Genomic DNA, 16,403 nt, shown 5'->3' on the forward strand with positions numbered 1-16,403 from the left:
GATTGGTATTTGACCGAATACCTGGGTACCATGGCCCAGACATATAGACACATAAATTAACCATCACAAATGCACAGACAGTCTAATATGCTGACATACATTCTGAATCTTTGACAGAGAGATGTTGTGTTTCCACACGTAATTAACCAAAAGCCCTTTTTTCCATAGGGGACGTATGTGGTACAGACGTACCTTGAGAAACATTTCCTATTTCCACTGTTGCCAGCATGGTCTCTCTAAGGGAAGGTGGATGCCTTTGGTTGAGGAACGGTTTCAAAGAGGAGGCAGGAGAGGGCGGTGCACATCCACCCTTTGCTTTGGTTAGGGAAGCCCCTCTTTGATCCGTTCTGTACAAAGGGCTTCTGTGGAAGTCTTCCCTGAATTGGCATCACTGCTCCTGGTCTCGAGTGAGCACCAACCAGAACCGGCCGGCGAGGGTCCCTCTGCCCCTGCGACGCAGTCCTGGCCTTAGCCCCCACCTCAGCATCACCCGCGGTCCCCAAGCAGGATCGTCCTCCACGCATCACGTAGAATTCAGCCCCAGGGCAAACATTCTTCTCAGAGCTTGTGTACACCTCTTCTAACCAACGGGGAGGTCCTGGTGCCATCGTGAAAAAACCCCACAAGTCACACCACACACAGAGCAGCGGCCTTGCAGCGTGCATGCTTCCACGCCTTCTCTGTGCTTCCTCACTTTACTCCGTACTTTTTAATTTTACTGTGACCTTTTTTTAATTTACCCTGTTTGAAAGGCAACTGAACCAGGCAGGAATAAGAAAAAGATAATACCCAGTTTTGTTGGGTTGGAGACACCACGAGTGAATCCGTTTTAAAGTCACACGGGCATCTCTCAGCTCAGGCTTCACTCAGCTGCCGCAGCCCGTGATCAGACACACAGAGGCCACACGGCAGATGCCTTCCCCACACGTCCACGGCGGGCTTGGGAACCTTCCGGGCACCAGGGATCCAGGGCAGACGGCTCCCCACCACTGTGAGCCCAGCACGCACACACACACTCACATGCACCGCTGTGAGCCCAGCACACGTGCACACACACTCAGACACACACCACTGTAACCCCAGCACGCACACACACACACTCAGACACACAACACTGTACCCCAGCATGCACACACACTCAGACACACACACCACTGTGACCCCAGCACCCACACACACACACACACACACCACTGTGACCCCAGCACACACACACTCACACCACTGTGACCCCAGCACGCACACGCGCGCACACACACAGACTCAGATGATTAGATATCTGAGTTCACAGACCCCCTGTAAAGGTGGAAATGATCCCTAGGAGAGTGTTTGCATCTTTAGCAGGAGTTTGTTTACTGGCATCTGCTAAAACCGTACTTGTATTCAGAGCGGCACCTCAGAGCTGGTCGCAGCTTTGCCCAGCTGATAATGGGAGCCTCAGAGGTGCAGAGGATTGGCAGGGATCGGTGTTCTCATCCTAATTATGTGTAGAAAAGGAACGCGGACAGAGGTGGTGGAGAACGGGGGAGGTGACTGCGCCACGTCAGGGTCTGTGGCGCAGAAGTGGGGTCAGATACCACTGGACAGAGAGCAGCAGGGGCCTTGCTCCCAGGGTCCCATCAGCTCGGATCTGCTGGCCGGTGAAGAGGCCTGGAGGGGAATGAGACCAGAGGGCGGGAGACGGCTCTGAGGACCGTCTGGAAGGGCTGTGGCCACACACAGTGGGAAGACGGCGGGGAGGGCTCAGGAAGGGTGCAGGACAAGGGCAGCTCCAGCCCCTCTGTGTACCCTCCCAGAGGCGAGCGACACCGTGAGTCTCAGCTCATCCATCTGTGCCAAACAGGTGGTAATAAGACCCCAGAGTGTTCCAAAGGGAGAGCAAATGAGACCATCACAGAAGACACTCGCCCAGTGACACCCGTTATACAGGAGGCCACCAGCAAAACGGAGTTCTGACTTACAGGAAATCTGAAGAAAGATGAATAAGAATTAGATGGGTTTACTGATTGAAAAGTAGTAAATTTAAGAGAGAGAGAGAGAGCTGAGCCAGTAAATTCCTTCTCTGTTTCCATATACTCCCCCGAGAAGTCTGTGGGCCAGCATCCTGCATCCCTGCCCTGCCCTCAGCCCCCACCCCACCCCAAGTCCACAGGCTGGTGGGGTAACGGGGTGCCTGCCCACGGGACAGGCACCCACTAGCTGCAGGACTGGAGGGAAGCCCCACTCCTGCCTGGCCCTCCGTCCCAATCCCAGTGCCCTCTCCTCCCTCTCCTCCTCCCTCACCCGAACCCTAACCCTAAACCCAAACCCTAGCCCTAACTCCCTCCTCCCAGGGCTTCAGACAGGATAACAGTTCTACTACCCACAGTATTTAAGAAGTCAGGGAGGGGGACTTCCTTGGCAGTCCAGTGGTTAAGACTTCACCTCCTAATGCAGGGGGTGTGGGTTCGATCCCTGGTTGGAGAGCTAAGATCCCACATTCCTTGTGGCCAAAAAACCAAAACATAAAACAGAAGCAATACTGTAAGGAGTTCAATACAGACTTTTAAAATGGTCCGTATCCAAAAATAAAAGTCTTAAAAAAAAAAAAAGTCAGGGAAGAAGTGAAAACTACCTTACTTTTATCCCTTAAAGTAAGCTGTAGAAACTACTGACAGATACTAACGTCAATCCTCTTGTGAACTCTGATCCTGGGTTCTCCACGAGTCCTTCAAGAAAACAGCAACTGCCAAGACCACGTTGACAGAGTCACCGTAAACGGGCCAGACCAATACAAAGTCCTTTTCTTTTGGAGGCAGAGTTATTAGAGACAGAAATTAGGCCAAATCCACCAAAGGCATTCATTTCCGCCCAAGGGAAGTAGGATGAGGTTTCACACACCTTCTCCCTTTAGGAGCCCTCTGGGCACCCCTCCCCCACCTCCCTCCATAAGAGCCTGGGGTGGGGTGGGGTGGGGTTGGCTGCTGAGCAGGGTGGAGCCCTGTCTTCCCAGGCCCTCAAGCAAGCTCGGTCGTGGAGGATAAAGGGGAGACAGGCCCTCCGGTCGCCCTCTCGGTCTGTCTGGTGCTGACTCCCCGACCTCCCTGGAACAGAGAGGGAAGAGGCCACTGCTGATCTGAGCCGAGGACAGGGCACTGCCGCGCCCGCTGCGTCTCAGGGCGGGTGGAGGGGATTCAGTCCAAGGGTCCAGGGGTCTGTGACTCGGGTTTTTACGGGAGCTGCTGGTGTTCGGGGCCGGAGCGCAGGGAGAGACGTCCCGGGGTCCTCGGCCAGCTGGCTGGGCCCCTTCCCTTGCTGCTGCCTCGGGCCTGTGGCCTGAAGCCTCCACCCTGCGACTGTCCCATCACTCTGTACAGCCAGAAGCTTTTCCCTGTGCCCGGCGGCCCCACCACGGTACACCATACACTATACGCTGAAATTCCACTGCACACGTGCTTCTGGAACTTCACCGCACATACGTGTCTGCTTATCCGGCAAGCCAGCCCACAAACACCCGCTCCCTTCAGGGACTGTGGGCTCCAGGTTCTGGGAGCTCACGTAACAGGAAGGGAGATTTCGGGTGAGGGGATGAGCTTGAGTTCTTGCCACTTTCCCGGGGCCCTCATGCCCCCGAAAAGTGCCCCCTGGGAGCACTGGGAACCTGATGTGATGAATCAACATGGACTGAAAGTGAGGCGGAGAAGCTCAGAGAGAGACGTTGAAACGTCACGACAGATAATACGGAGTAACACATAGCATGTGCTGTCAACTTAGGCCCCAAAGTGTCACCTACCAAATATGAACTTGTGACCTAAGAACGTGTGGGTTCGTGGATACACCTGGGTATCACAGCAAATAACTTCATTACGTATTTGAATGCCAAGAATGCAAGCTTTTTTAACGCCCCTGCCAATGAGCTCACTGTCCAGCCACTCAGGCGCAGGTAGAAGGCACTGCACAGCCATCGCGTGGCAAAGGCACCTCAGAACACCAGCCTTCTCGGGGCTCGGCCCGCCCGTGACAGAGCAGCAGCGACACCCAGTGGCCGCCTGCTAAGCGGGAGCTGCTCGCTTCTCAAGCCTGAGAGAAGGTCGTAACCCTGAATCTAAAAGGGCCCTGAAGTTAGCTAACCCGACCCTCCCCTCCTCGTACAGCCCTGTGGGTCGGCTACTCAGATTAACTCACTGCTCCATTCCCGTCACAAGTTCCCTGAATAAAGACTTCAAACCAGATCTGATCACCGTTGACAGTTAAGGCAGCAGACGAGGCGGGGTCCTCACCCCCCCGCTGACCCCCACCACCCGCACACACGCGGAGACCGGTAAGCCACCTCTGACAGCTTCCTTGAAGACTTGTGTGACTTACCATAGACAACCTGAGAGTGTCACTGGAATTTGGGGTTCCTAGCTTCTAATCTGTCTCTTTCTCAATGCAGGCTAATTCTTGATGAAGTGAGCTACTTGTCAAGGCTGGCGTTTAGCCCCAGGAAACAAGCATCAGCGTAAAAGTAAATGTCCAGCGAGGCCCAGCTGACTGTCAGTAAAGTGGCCACTGGAGAGCCATCTCCACGGCTACTGCTTCTGGGAGCTTGTCTGTACAGGAAAGTAACCCCCACGCCAAGCGCCGAAAGGCTGTCTCAGCAAAGTACCCACTGAGGATCCGGGTGAAATTCGCCTGCTCGGCCCTCCGTGGGCAAACCCAGCCCAGCGCCACAGCCCGTGACCCCACCCCCTTATTTCTGGGGCCCTCATCAGAGCTCCTCACCCACCGTGGGGACGACACAGCCTGACTGCCCGCTGCTGTCACACTAAGCGGCTCCTGCGGTGCTGTCAGATTGTACCCGGCTGTTCCCCACGGAAAGGAAACAGTCACCCAGGCAGGTCCCCGGGCTGTCGTGCGTCAGTTTGGGAACCAGTGGAATAAGTATCATCACCAATTTTATCCCTTCTAACCCCAGTGAGGACAGCATTACGAAATTGAAGACAGCAGACGGTAATGCCCTCGGGGGGCCAGCTTGTCCTCTGACCTCCTTTCTGCCTCCATTCACATCATTCACAAGCGACCCCCACCTGAGGGCTCATGGGGCGGGAGGAGCAGCAAACTGTACCTTTGAGTGGGAAATGTTCGCTTCTAAAATGCTGTTGATAGTCTCATCTGAGATGTGGAGAGAAGATCGAAGCTCTTCGGTTAACCTGCTGATGTTCTGCATCAAATCTTTCACTTTTACATCTGAAAAATAATCAGAAGGAAGGAAATCTTACAGTAATAAATGTTTGGGCTCTTCCTGACTGTGAAGACAAGATGTGACCTCAAAACCCGGAAAGGACTGTTCCTCCACTATGTCCAGCCCACAATAAGCACTAAATAAAGTCATATCTTACGCTTCTGGGAGGAACTGATACCATTTATACCAGAAGTAGAACAAAAGCCCAGATTACGGGGTACTTCTGCTCCCTTGCTAAGCTTTACTCTAGAAAGAGGTGTTTCTTCTGCAGGAACAGTGACCAAGGAACCTCACTTCTCTCCCCGTACCAACTCATCTCACTTTTCCTAACAAGAGGAAATTTGCCAGGATTTCTCAGACTTGACATGCTGATGCTGTGAAGCCTTCAGGAATTATAAGGTTGGATAGACTGGAAAACAGAGACTCGCAGATGTGCAGGGAGGCAGGGCCAGGGAGACACCCAGACCACAGAAGCTTTCCTCTCTCCTCTCTTGGTTTTGGTTCCCAGGGCTGCAGGGTTTCCTTCTCAGCCCCAAATATATCAGAGCAGCCAGGCTCTACATCGCTCTTTATCATCTATAGATAGCACAACTCTCCCTTTATATGTTTCCTTTTAATAATACATTTGTGTGAGAAACTAAATTTAATATTTAATCAAGCAAACTTGGAGGAACTATGTACTTACCCTCAGCTACTGTGAAATTGCTAAGAAAAGCCATAACGGGATTCCCAGACAACAAAGTCTTCTCGAGGCTTTGGGCCAACCTAAAATGGCAGAAAATTAAAGCTAATTTAGGCAAGATAAAACACCAGGAACAATGCTGGAGTGGCTTCACTGCCTCAGTTTCAGGAAATGAGCTAGATAACAAGACTGAATTTCCATAAAATTCCTCAGATAATTAGATACATGATGTCTCCATGTGTGAAAAACCGTTAGTATCAGGATGCCCCTACCCGGCAAGATGGGTCAGGGGAGTAAGGATGCATAATAAACAGCTTCTCATAAATGTGAGAAAAAGGGAGAGGCTAGACCATGGAATGTATGAGAAATTAGGGGACCAGGAAATCAGAGGAGGGACCTCCCTGGTGGTGCAGTGGTTAAGAATCCGCCTGCCAATGCAGGGGACGTAGGTTCAATCCCTGGTCTGGGAAGATCCCACACACTGAGGAGCAACTAACCCCACGCACCACAACTACTGAGCCCACGAGCCACCACTACTGAAGCCTGTGCACCTAGAGCCCATGCTCTGCAACAAGAGAAGCCACCGCAATCAGAAGCCTGCACATCGCAACAAAGAGTAGCCCCCACTACCACAACTAGAGAAAGTCCACGTGCAGCAGTGAAGACCCAACGCAGCCAAAAATAAACCAACAAATAAATAAATAAACCATTAAAAAAGAAAAAAAAAAGATGTCAGAGGAACATCATTCCTCCCATGAACAAGTCATCTGCAGAATACAAAGTCCCTGATTTCCTCTCTGGGGGTTCACACTTTGAGAACACAGAACAGAATTAATCCAGTAATGAAGGTAATTTGAAAAATTGCTGACTGTTCTTACAGAACATATTTAATATCATATTGTAATCTCAAATCTCGACATTTTGATCCAATTTCTTGATCCCCAATAAAGCTAGCCTTAGCACTAATGCTGCTCCTACAGTTCACAATTTAAAAAGTTAAAGCCATGGGAAACTTTGGTGTTGCTGAGAAAATATATGTATTAATACATATATTAACTGTATATGGTAATTATTAGTGTCTGAAATTCACAATTTAAACATGCAGGACATGGTCTTTACGAAGGGAGAGGCTGAGGGGCGCAGGCCCCGCCAGGGCGTACGTGTGCGGAGAGGAGGCTGGCCCAGGCTGGCATTCACAGTCCTGCTCGCTGGCATCTTCCAAGCTGCTCCTGAAGCCTTCCAAGGCGCTGGACAGATTCCTGCTGAGACCTTCACAACTTGGCTGATGGGGAGAGGTCCATATCTTTTCCAGCTCCTAGAAAACATAGCAATGATACATTTACAACCATATATACTCACTGGTATGAGCTCAAGTCTGGAGACCAGACGCGTGTGTGTCCTCGCCAAGCATCACGTGTATTGTTGGATGTCAGCCTGCTGTCCTTGGTGTCAGGAAACACGGCAGAAACGACAGAGACCGTCTGATGCTGTCCAGTTGCCCTTGCGCGCTGCAGGGCTTTGGAAGGAACCCTCGGCTGGGAACCAGGAGAGCCTGGCTCTCACCCGGCCCTCACCTGGCCCTGGCACTTGCCCAGCGGACACGAGGGCACAGTATGGACCAGCACCGCCCAGCTGAGGGCCTGGCAATGGCCTCCTGGCCCCAACAATGATGCTTTTCAAAGTCCACAGCCACAAAACCCATGACTGAAAAGAAATCCTGTGTGTTTCTCCACAGGTCTGCCTGCCTCAAAGATCTGCAGTGCTGCCTGGAAGCTTCCAGGCCTCCCCTCGGCAGGGGGAGCAGCCCCAAGGACTTTGAGAAGCACCACAGAAGAACCCCTGGTCTAGACACTGACTCTAAGACTCCATGGATACCTTACCAGCACCTTTTACAAGCAAAAACAGCTGTACGAAAGATCAATCATTTTGCAAAATATACACATACCTATAAATTGATAAAAATGGAAAACAACTATCAGATGTAAAATTAACTGACACATATAGGTAATTTAAAATGTAAAACAACCCAAAAAGCAGCAGACACACATATAAACCTACACACATTTCCCTGGACATGAAGTCCTGCTGTATACCATGTACTTCACATCTTCAGAATTTATCTATTTCATCACCCAATTCCTCCTGATGCTGGAAGCATAGTCCCAGGTTATGGTGATTTGGGGAAGGCATCACACGTAAATCAACACATCATATTTTCATAAATAAAACTTCTAAATATTTTTGTCAAAACTGCCATGGGTCACTCTCATGAAGGAAAACCACAAATCATTCAGGTGATCAGAGAACTAACAAACGTAGGTTCCAAGCGAGCTAAACGTGAAAAGTCACGAGGCATCACACTAGAGGGTCCTGAGCTCCAAGTCCCTCCCTCGGGGGTCCCCAAGCACAAGGGAGCTTCTCAGGACCTGATCTGAGCATCCAAACTCACGCCACCTGTGGGGCCACCACCAGCATGCAACCTCGAGATCGGAGACCAAGGTAGGCAGGACGCCAGGGTCCAGCGTGTGCAGAGCACAAGGCCTTGGCTGAGTCCCGTCCATCTGATGCCCGGAGTGGGCAGGCGGGGAGGGGTCCATCAGGCCAGGCTCTTCATTTTCTACTTGGTGGCAGGACTCCACACACATGGCTTCTTTCCTCCCCTCCTGAGTCCCCTCTGCCTGCTGGACCCTCAGACGTCTGCCACCCGAGGGGACAGGCTGCTCCCTCCCCCATGGTCACCACCCCTAAGGCAGGTTCAGAGACCCCTCCCCACTGACACGACCACAGGAGAGCAGAAGGAAAAGGATGGGGGGATGGGGAGGGATAGGCAGTTCATCCGCAAGACCAGTGGACACCAGGTCCCCTTCCAGGTGCAGTCTGTGCGTCGGAGTCTGATGACGCTCCCCTCCAGTCCTCACCCTCTGCTCTCCTCCCCAGGCGGGGAGCTCTCCAAATTGTCCCCAACCCTCCACCAGACACCTGGCAGTTCTGCCTTCTCCCCCCTCCACGGAGGCCCTCCTCCTGGCCCCCAGGTGCACAGACACATCCGGGTCAGAACTGCAGGTACAAACGAGGAGACATTCCCGAGAACACAGGCTGAACAAAACGTATTGCATTTGGGGAGGTTCCCTCACAGAAAAGCACCTCTGGCTCATAATTTGTAACTATGCAAGTTAAATTTAATTCTACTCATTTATAACACTCCCACTATAGCAGGATTTAATCCTTAAATGTAATAACGTGATAACCTTGACATACAGGGGGTTGTAGAGAGGAAAGAGCACCCCCCTCCTAGCAGCAAAGACACTGGAGGGAAAGCTCCGGCCCCTCCTCGTGGGCACGGGCCCAGGAGGGAGGTGCCGTGTGGGCGGGAAGCCTGAGCCTGGCGCCAGTGAGGCGGAGACCACATGACACACTCTCCTTCTCGAGCTGGAGCAGGTCTGCAACCGTCCAGGAACTGGACCATCCAGATGCAACACTGCCCACGGGGCGGAGAGGGGGTGGTCGGAAGGTCCAGATCTGGGAGGCTACAGGAGGCCCTCCGCTCAACCTGAGTTCTGGCCACTTCCTCCAGCTGTGCTCACCCTGGAAGAGCACGTACTGCCACGTTTTAATGTGACTTCTGATCCCCATGGAGCGCCTTACGGCTGTTTTCTACCACTTAGGGCGACGAGTGAAAGGGGGTAATGAGTGGGCACCCCGAGCTTTCATCCTATCGCGTCAGCCACTGGAGGCTCTCACTGACCACGGGGTTCCACTTGGCGCTGAGACAACCGTACGTCAGAACATTTACATAGATGTTAGAGACGGACAGCTGTGCCTTCTGCCTGCCTGTCGGGCACAGAGCACTTCACACCCTACAGCCTGGAGGAGATTTCTATGTCCAAAGGACTTGGCTCTGAAAGCCCTGGTACTGCAGACCCAGCCCTGAAGCTTTGCATCCTGAGAGGAACACATCCTATTTTCGTCACCAAAGACAGGCGCTTCTGCACTTCATCAAAACTGACCTGTCACCAGCCAGAATTGTCGACAATCATGTGATAATTTGAGCTATAAAAGCAATTAGCCATATTCAGAACCGGACCTAGAAGAAAGGCAGGTCTTCGCTCTGCTGTTGGGCAAGGTTCCCAAGTGGGTCAGGCCTGCCTGTGGCCCGGTGGCCTTTAATCTCAGGGCCCTGGTGGGTCACAATCTCAGATCCAGGTGCAGCTGGAGGCCCTGCCTGGGCGTTTACTGGATGCTGGCCCAATTAATAAAGAAGCAATCGCCCATGTGTTCTATCAGTCAGACTCCGTGACGGGCGGGCAAACATTTAACAACCGGCTCTTTGAAGGAAAAAGATCTATTCGCAACACCTGCCAATTTTCATGGTACAAATGCTCCCCCCATGATGTATTCAAGCAGCCAACACACCGTTACTGAACGCAGGATGGGGAAGGCACGGGCGGTAACGTCTCCATCGTGGACAGAGTACAGACTCAAGGGGCATGCATCATCTCAGGAGGACAGATAACAGTAAAACATACTAAAATAACCAGGAAGTGAGAAATCTTGAGTATTCAGTCTTTGTTTTTGACTTTATCACATATAATTTGATTATTAATGATGTCTATTTTAAGAACCAACTTGCAAAACTCTTAAACATTTACCGACCAGCTCTCCCAAGTCTGCGTCACCCACCCGAGCAGCCGCTGGAGGACCCAGAGGGCGGGTGCATGAACACAGAGTCTTCGGCCCTGACTTCCCACACAGCTCTGCACCACAGCCCTTGGCTTTAGGCCAAGCCAGCAAGCTTGGAACAGTGACCCTGTCCTGCAGGGGCAGTCGTAAGGAACATGAAGGTCTCTGAGACAGTGAGGATGACAAACCTGGTAGTGGTCCTGCACCAAGACGACCCCTTTCAGAGCAGAGAGAACCAGCAGCCTTATCCTGCCTTGCTTGCAGCTCAGGGTGGCACACAGGACATCCCTGGTCAGGGCGGGGTTTTCTGCAGGGGGAAACACACAGAAGCAATCGGTACACAGCCCTCCCCAACCAGTCACTCTCAAAAAATCTTTTAAAGATTCAAAATGATGCAGACTGGATGAACCGGGAGATTGGGACTGACATATATTCACTAATATGTATAAAACAGATAACTAATAAGAACCTGCTGTATGGTTCAGGGAACTCCACGTCACTGTACAGTAGAAACTAACACAACATTGTAAAACAACTATACCCCAATTTTAAAAAATTTTTTAAAAATAAACTAAATACTGACAAAGAAAAAAAATTATACAGATTCATAAAGACTTCTTAAACCATCAAAATGAATGTTCAAAAACATGAGAGGAAAGCTGTGCCTTTTGAGCTTCAAATGTAATTCATTAAAGACTTTTTTTCTGGGCCTAACTGAACCTACAGAAGTTAAGACCTCACTAACCCCCACAACGGCCCCTCCTCCCGCACCCCTTGGGCAGGGTGCCTGTGGCCCCCAGTTGGCCCAGGACGGTCTTGGTTTTCACCTACAGGCCTGGAGTAGAGCGAGCAGAAGGGCCCCGGTTGGAAGGTACCTCACACACGGTGGATCGGAGGCCCCCATCCCCCGCCCCTTATAGGTCACCTGCGGGGCCTCACCTCGCTCCTCACAGCAGCCCTCCCATCCGCTGTCAGCTACCCTCCTAACACCTCTGTGCCTCATCCGGCTCCCGCCAGGTCACGCCCAGGATGCGGGCCCCCTCCCAATGGGCCTGTCCCTCTGCCCACCCCTCCCCCATTCGCCTCCACCTGGAGCCACAGGGATGGGGTTGCTGACGGATGCTACGGCCAGCGCCCTCCATCTCGCCCGCCCTCGGCTCCTTCCCCTCCCAGAGCTCCTCGCCTCTCCGTCTTCCCAGGACCCTCCTGCATCCTAGCTGCTCCCACCCCCCCACCCCCGGAGCTCGCCCCGGGACCCCCGCCTCCCGCAGCGCTGGGCCCGCGGGCTCCATGGCCGGGTGCAGGTGCGCAGACCCAGCACAATGAAGGGGGTGGGGGGAGGAGGGACCGGGGCCTCCAGGTGCCCCGCACATGGCCTTGCACGTGCTTCTAAGTGGCTTCAAGTTGAAAATGAAATGTATTTTTATGAGTAACAAAATTTCTATTTTTCCAATTAGAGGGAAAAAATTCAGTGCTGCTTCTCACAATTTTTACGTTGTTTCTCAAAACTTATTTTTTAAACACTGTTTTAAACTACAAAGAATGTAGAGTACATAGAATATACCCAAGGTCATGCTTTCTAAAAGCAGACCTCCCGGATGCCTCCTTTCTTTCTATTTTCTCATTAATCTTGCTATTTCCCTGATTTTGAAAGCAGGTCTCCCTATTGCTAAAAATATAAGTAATCTCTTATTAAAATGCAAAATGAATGAGGTGAGGTAACACGAAACATCCAGCATGTACCTCTGAGGATAAAGGGACCCTCTGTTTTGGGGATGCACCTGTCCAGCCTCTGACGCCATCCTGCACCTGCCCACGAGGCCGGAAAATGCAAGCCTCCGACCCCCACCTTCCAGGCCCATCTTGCTGCACCTCACGTTGCCTCTGCAGACCTGGCCCCACGTCCTGGCCCTTCCCACCTGCTGTAGTCACCCTTCCCGGCATTTGGACACATCAGACACACCCCCCAGGCTTTCCAGCCCCATCCGCGTTTGGACCCTCTCCTCTGCTCCCCTCAGCCCAGGACACCCATGGGCTTCTCAGCTGAGGAGAGGCTCTGACTTCTTCCCAACCCCAGGCCCTGGGCAGGTCACTCCACTCTCGGGGCCTCTGCCAATCTGGGGAACCAGAAGGTCAAAGGCAATGACTACAAGGTTCCTTCTGCTCTAAGAGCCTTCAAGCTACACACCCTGCTCCCATACAGGCTTTCCCAACATATTTCAAGTGTTGAATCCAAAGGAGAAAAATGACACTTTCCTCGTGGATTCTGTATCATACAAGCCAGCACTTCATTTTCAACATAGTAACAGATCTGATTGCCATTCCCTCTGTGTGATGGAAGAGGAGCACTTGCCCATTCTGGCCCATTCCACCCCAAATCCTTACTGGTGGGCACTTGTAACTTTTCTGGGCCTGTCACTACAGAATGGACTCGCAGCTTAATAAGGAAAGTGGAGAGTCACAGTTTAAATGTTAGTCATGCTTGAGTATGGCATGCTTGAGTTTTCTTGAAATGAAATATAAAAATTAAAAAGTAATTTTCTGCCACTAACGTGATTTCAAGTGTGCTATGTTAATTTAGCAGCTGCAATTCAGAATGGCTAAATAAATATAAATTCAGGTATTAATGAATGTTTAATTCATTTAAAAGCCATTATATCAGCTGACTGTGAAATGTCAAAATAATTATGCTTTAAAGTGTGGCTGGGTTCATCACGTCAGGTAAGCGTTCTACAGAGCGCTCTCCACATGCCGGAACATCTGTCAGCCACCCTGATGTGGGCGTAGACGTGTAACGCTCTACGTCTGACAGAACTGCCAATGCGCATAACAGCTCTAATTGGAAACAGAAAAAAATAAACCATGACGACTGAGGTTTCATTTATACCAACGAATTCTCGTTGCCTCCCCCCTCCCCCGACCCCTGCCAGCCTCACTCCTTTCTCCGGTTCCACAGCCTAAAAGATTCATCTATTCTTGGGTTTAAGGAACCTTTTGTATTACAAAAGAGAAGTGAGTGAGCGGATTAGAACTAAGCCTGTGTTAGACCCTAAGTTACCATTTTTCATGTAAACAGCCCTCTATAAGCTGCAGGATGACCTCCCCACGGTGCGCACGGCAACCTGCACCGTGGGGGGCAGCACGTGCCAGGCACCCACAGGTCCACACCTCACTGACTTAATCCTCTCACTGTGCTTGGAAACAGCTGTGTGTCCCATCCTCTGAGGGAGGCTCCGGTGACCCCCAGCCCGTCTGGTCTGCAAGCCCTGTTCCTTTCCCGGCACCAGCTATCATGATTCCACTTATCGTGAGACCAAAGTTCACCCTCAGTATGAAAACATTCGGGACAATAAGGCTTCACCCAAGTCTGATGCCCCAACATCATCGGTGGTCCTCACCTCCCTGGGGAGGCGGCACTGCGGACCCCCAAGCCTGGGCCCCCGTGGACAAGCCCCAGTGGAAGCGCTCGGACCAGCACCACCTGTCAACCCATTCAGTCCTCCCACCCACGGGACTGATGCCCGCCCTGTGGTGTCAGGGTGGGGGGCTCACCAGAGAGTGGCACGGACAAGCCCCTTCTCACGCCTCAGGCCTCACCTTCAATGTCACCCCACAGAGTGGTGCCCTCCCCGCCCCCTCGCCTTCAACCACATCACCCTGTTCTAGCTTCTTCCCAGCTCTCATCAGCACCAAGATTTATCTCATTTGTTTACATTTGTTTTAAAAAGTATTTGACATGCTGGTTCCTGCCGAAAGCTGGCCTCTCCTCCTAACGCCCCAGGTGGGGGCTGGTCTGCACTCCAGGCTCTCGGCCTCTGCCACCCGCGCCCTCCAGCTAACCACCCTGGGTCCCCCGACCACTCTCCCTGCGGTGGACGTGGCTGTGCCTGCACTGGACCTGCACAAGTTCTCCGCGGTGTCCTCCAGCCCCACACACCGTTCAGTGACACACCTGGGCCCATCCGCTGTCAGCCACGGCCAGACATTCCCACCAGGATGTCAGGGTGAAACCCCACAGCTCGCATGCAGGCACGAGTCCCAGGGACAGAGACAGGAGCAGGGAGGCTCCTGGCAGGTGCTCATTCGTTCATTCAACAGCGTCTGCCAGCAGCTCCTGTGGTCCAGTCCCCACACGCTGCGTTTCTGCTGATCAACAGGCAGGCCCGGTGGTGAGGAGACCACAGCTGACCGCCCGAAGGGCACGGCCAAGGGGGCTAACGCAGGGCCCCCAACCCCAGGTGGGGAGGCCAGGAAGAGCGGCCCAGGGGAAATAACACTTAATCTAAGAATACTTATCTAGCAATAATAATCTAAGTAATAACAAGGTCTGAGAGTAAGTCAGAAGCAGGCAGCAGAGTGAGATGGTGTGACGGGTGCACCTGGGGCAGGGTGCAGGGCCAGTTCACAGTACTATCCTTCAGCAATGGCATGAAGAGGAAATTTCACTGAAATCGGCAGTAATGGACTTGACAAACAGGATCTCAGACCAGTGAGTTCATTTACAACATAGGTATTAACGGCTCACTATCACAGACTGTACGCTAGACTGTACGGAGACAGAACTGAATGAGTGACATGCTGTCAATGCAAAGGCTCTTCTGTGCCAGGCACTGGGCACACACAGGAGAGGAAGGCGTGGTTGCTGCCTTCAAGGAATAGGGACTTGGGTGGGGAAGGGAGACTTAAGAAATAGGAGTGTTAATACTGCATTCGATAGAGGTCAACTCAAGGTTGCTGCCAGCAAAAGGGATGCAGGCATTCCTCCCGGAAGAGATGCCCCGGGTCCCCCTCAGGATGCAGCTGAAGGTCGGGTCACAAAGACAGGAAAGCACGTTCCACGAGCAGAGACACAGTCCAGAAGCCAAGCTCAGGGCAGGGAGGGGGCCATCCACCTGGATGGGGAAGGTCGCAGCCCTGGGGGGCGGGGGAGGGTGGCCTTGGAAACCAGGCCAGGAGGCTGCGCTTGAACCCAAGAGAAACTGGGGGCACCTGACCATCTCTCTGCCCACCGAGCAGCCCTTCTTCCTGAGCAGCCCACCTGCAAGGAGAACGAGCACACGCTGGACCAGCTTCTCCACTCTCCGCAGAATCACCACGGCGACTGGGGGCTCCGGAGGTTGCAGGAAAGCCCGACATGCTTCCACGGCACTTAGGGGAAAACAGACAGCAGCATTAAAGCTGAAGATCTGTGTGAGGACACGTCGTAACACCCGTGGAAGAACCATTCCCTGCTGGGCCACTCACTCCACAGGCATCTGAGGACACAGCCTAGGAGACGGCAGGTCTCCTGTTTCCGTTCAGAGCATCATTTTGTTGCCAACAAACGTGACATTTGCTCTCTCTTCCTGTCTGGGCCCATTCTCTCGAAATGCAAAGGTACGTGACCAAAGGGTGTCAGCAGATAAAGAAGGAAGCCAAGGTGGAGACTCTTACATCTTCCCTGTGGGTAAGTGAACCCACTTTCACAAGTGAATTAGCACGTAAGGAAGACTATCTTTAAACAGATTCCCCAAGTGTCATAGTATGTGTGTGTGCACGTGTGTGTGCTCACATGCCTGTGTACATGAATGTGTGTATACACGTGTGTGTTGGTCTTTATGGAGTCCGCTTGGGTGATGTGGGAAAAAAGCCTCCCAACCAACTCTGTAATAAGCTACCCCGGCTCAGGGGAATTTAATCCTTCTTGAAAAAGCTCGGTCCTAATGCTACTGATGGAAAGGGCTCAGCAGCTCAGAGCTTCAGCCCTCGTCTCTCTCACCCCATGGCTCTTGTTCCTAAAGTTTCTATACCCTTTATAAAGCTCAGAGCCATCCCAAACATCAGACACAACTGAGCATA

The 16,403-nt window shown here is 52.2% G+C and overlaps 1 protein-coding gene across 1 annotated transcript in view; it reads right to left on the bottom strand.

Moving 5' to 3' along the window:
• ABCA13 (ATP binding cassette subfamily A member 13) overlaps nt 1-16,403 on the bottom strand; it is a 324,555-nt gene that overhangs the window by 232,846 nt on the left and 75,306 nt on the right. Inside the window, 6 exon segments of the mRNA XM_057732590.1 lie at nt 5,087-5,208; nt 5,889-5,968; nt 6,933-6,941; nt 7,046-7,200; nt 10,754-10,872; nt 15,604-15,713. Coding sequence (XP_057588573.1) covers nt 5,087-5,208; nt 5,889-5,968; nt 6,933-6,941; nt 7,046-7,200; nt 10,754-10,872; nt 15,604-15,713 — 595 coding nt within the window.

The sequence above is a fragment of the Hippopotamus amphibius genome, chromosome 4 (genome assembly GCF_030028045.1).
Source record: "Hippopotamus amphibius kiboko isolate mHipAmp2 chromosome 4, mHipAmp2.hap2, whole genome shotgun sequence".
Lineage (NCBI taxonomy): Eukaryota > Metazoa > Chordata > Mammalia > Artiodactyla > Hippopotamidae > Hippopotamus > Hippopotamus amphibius.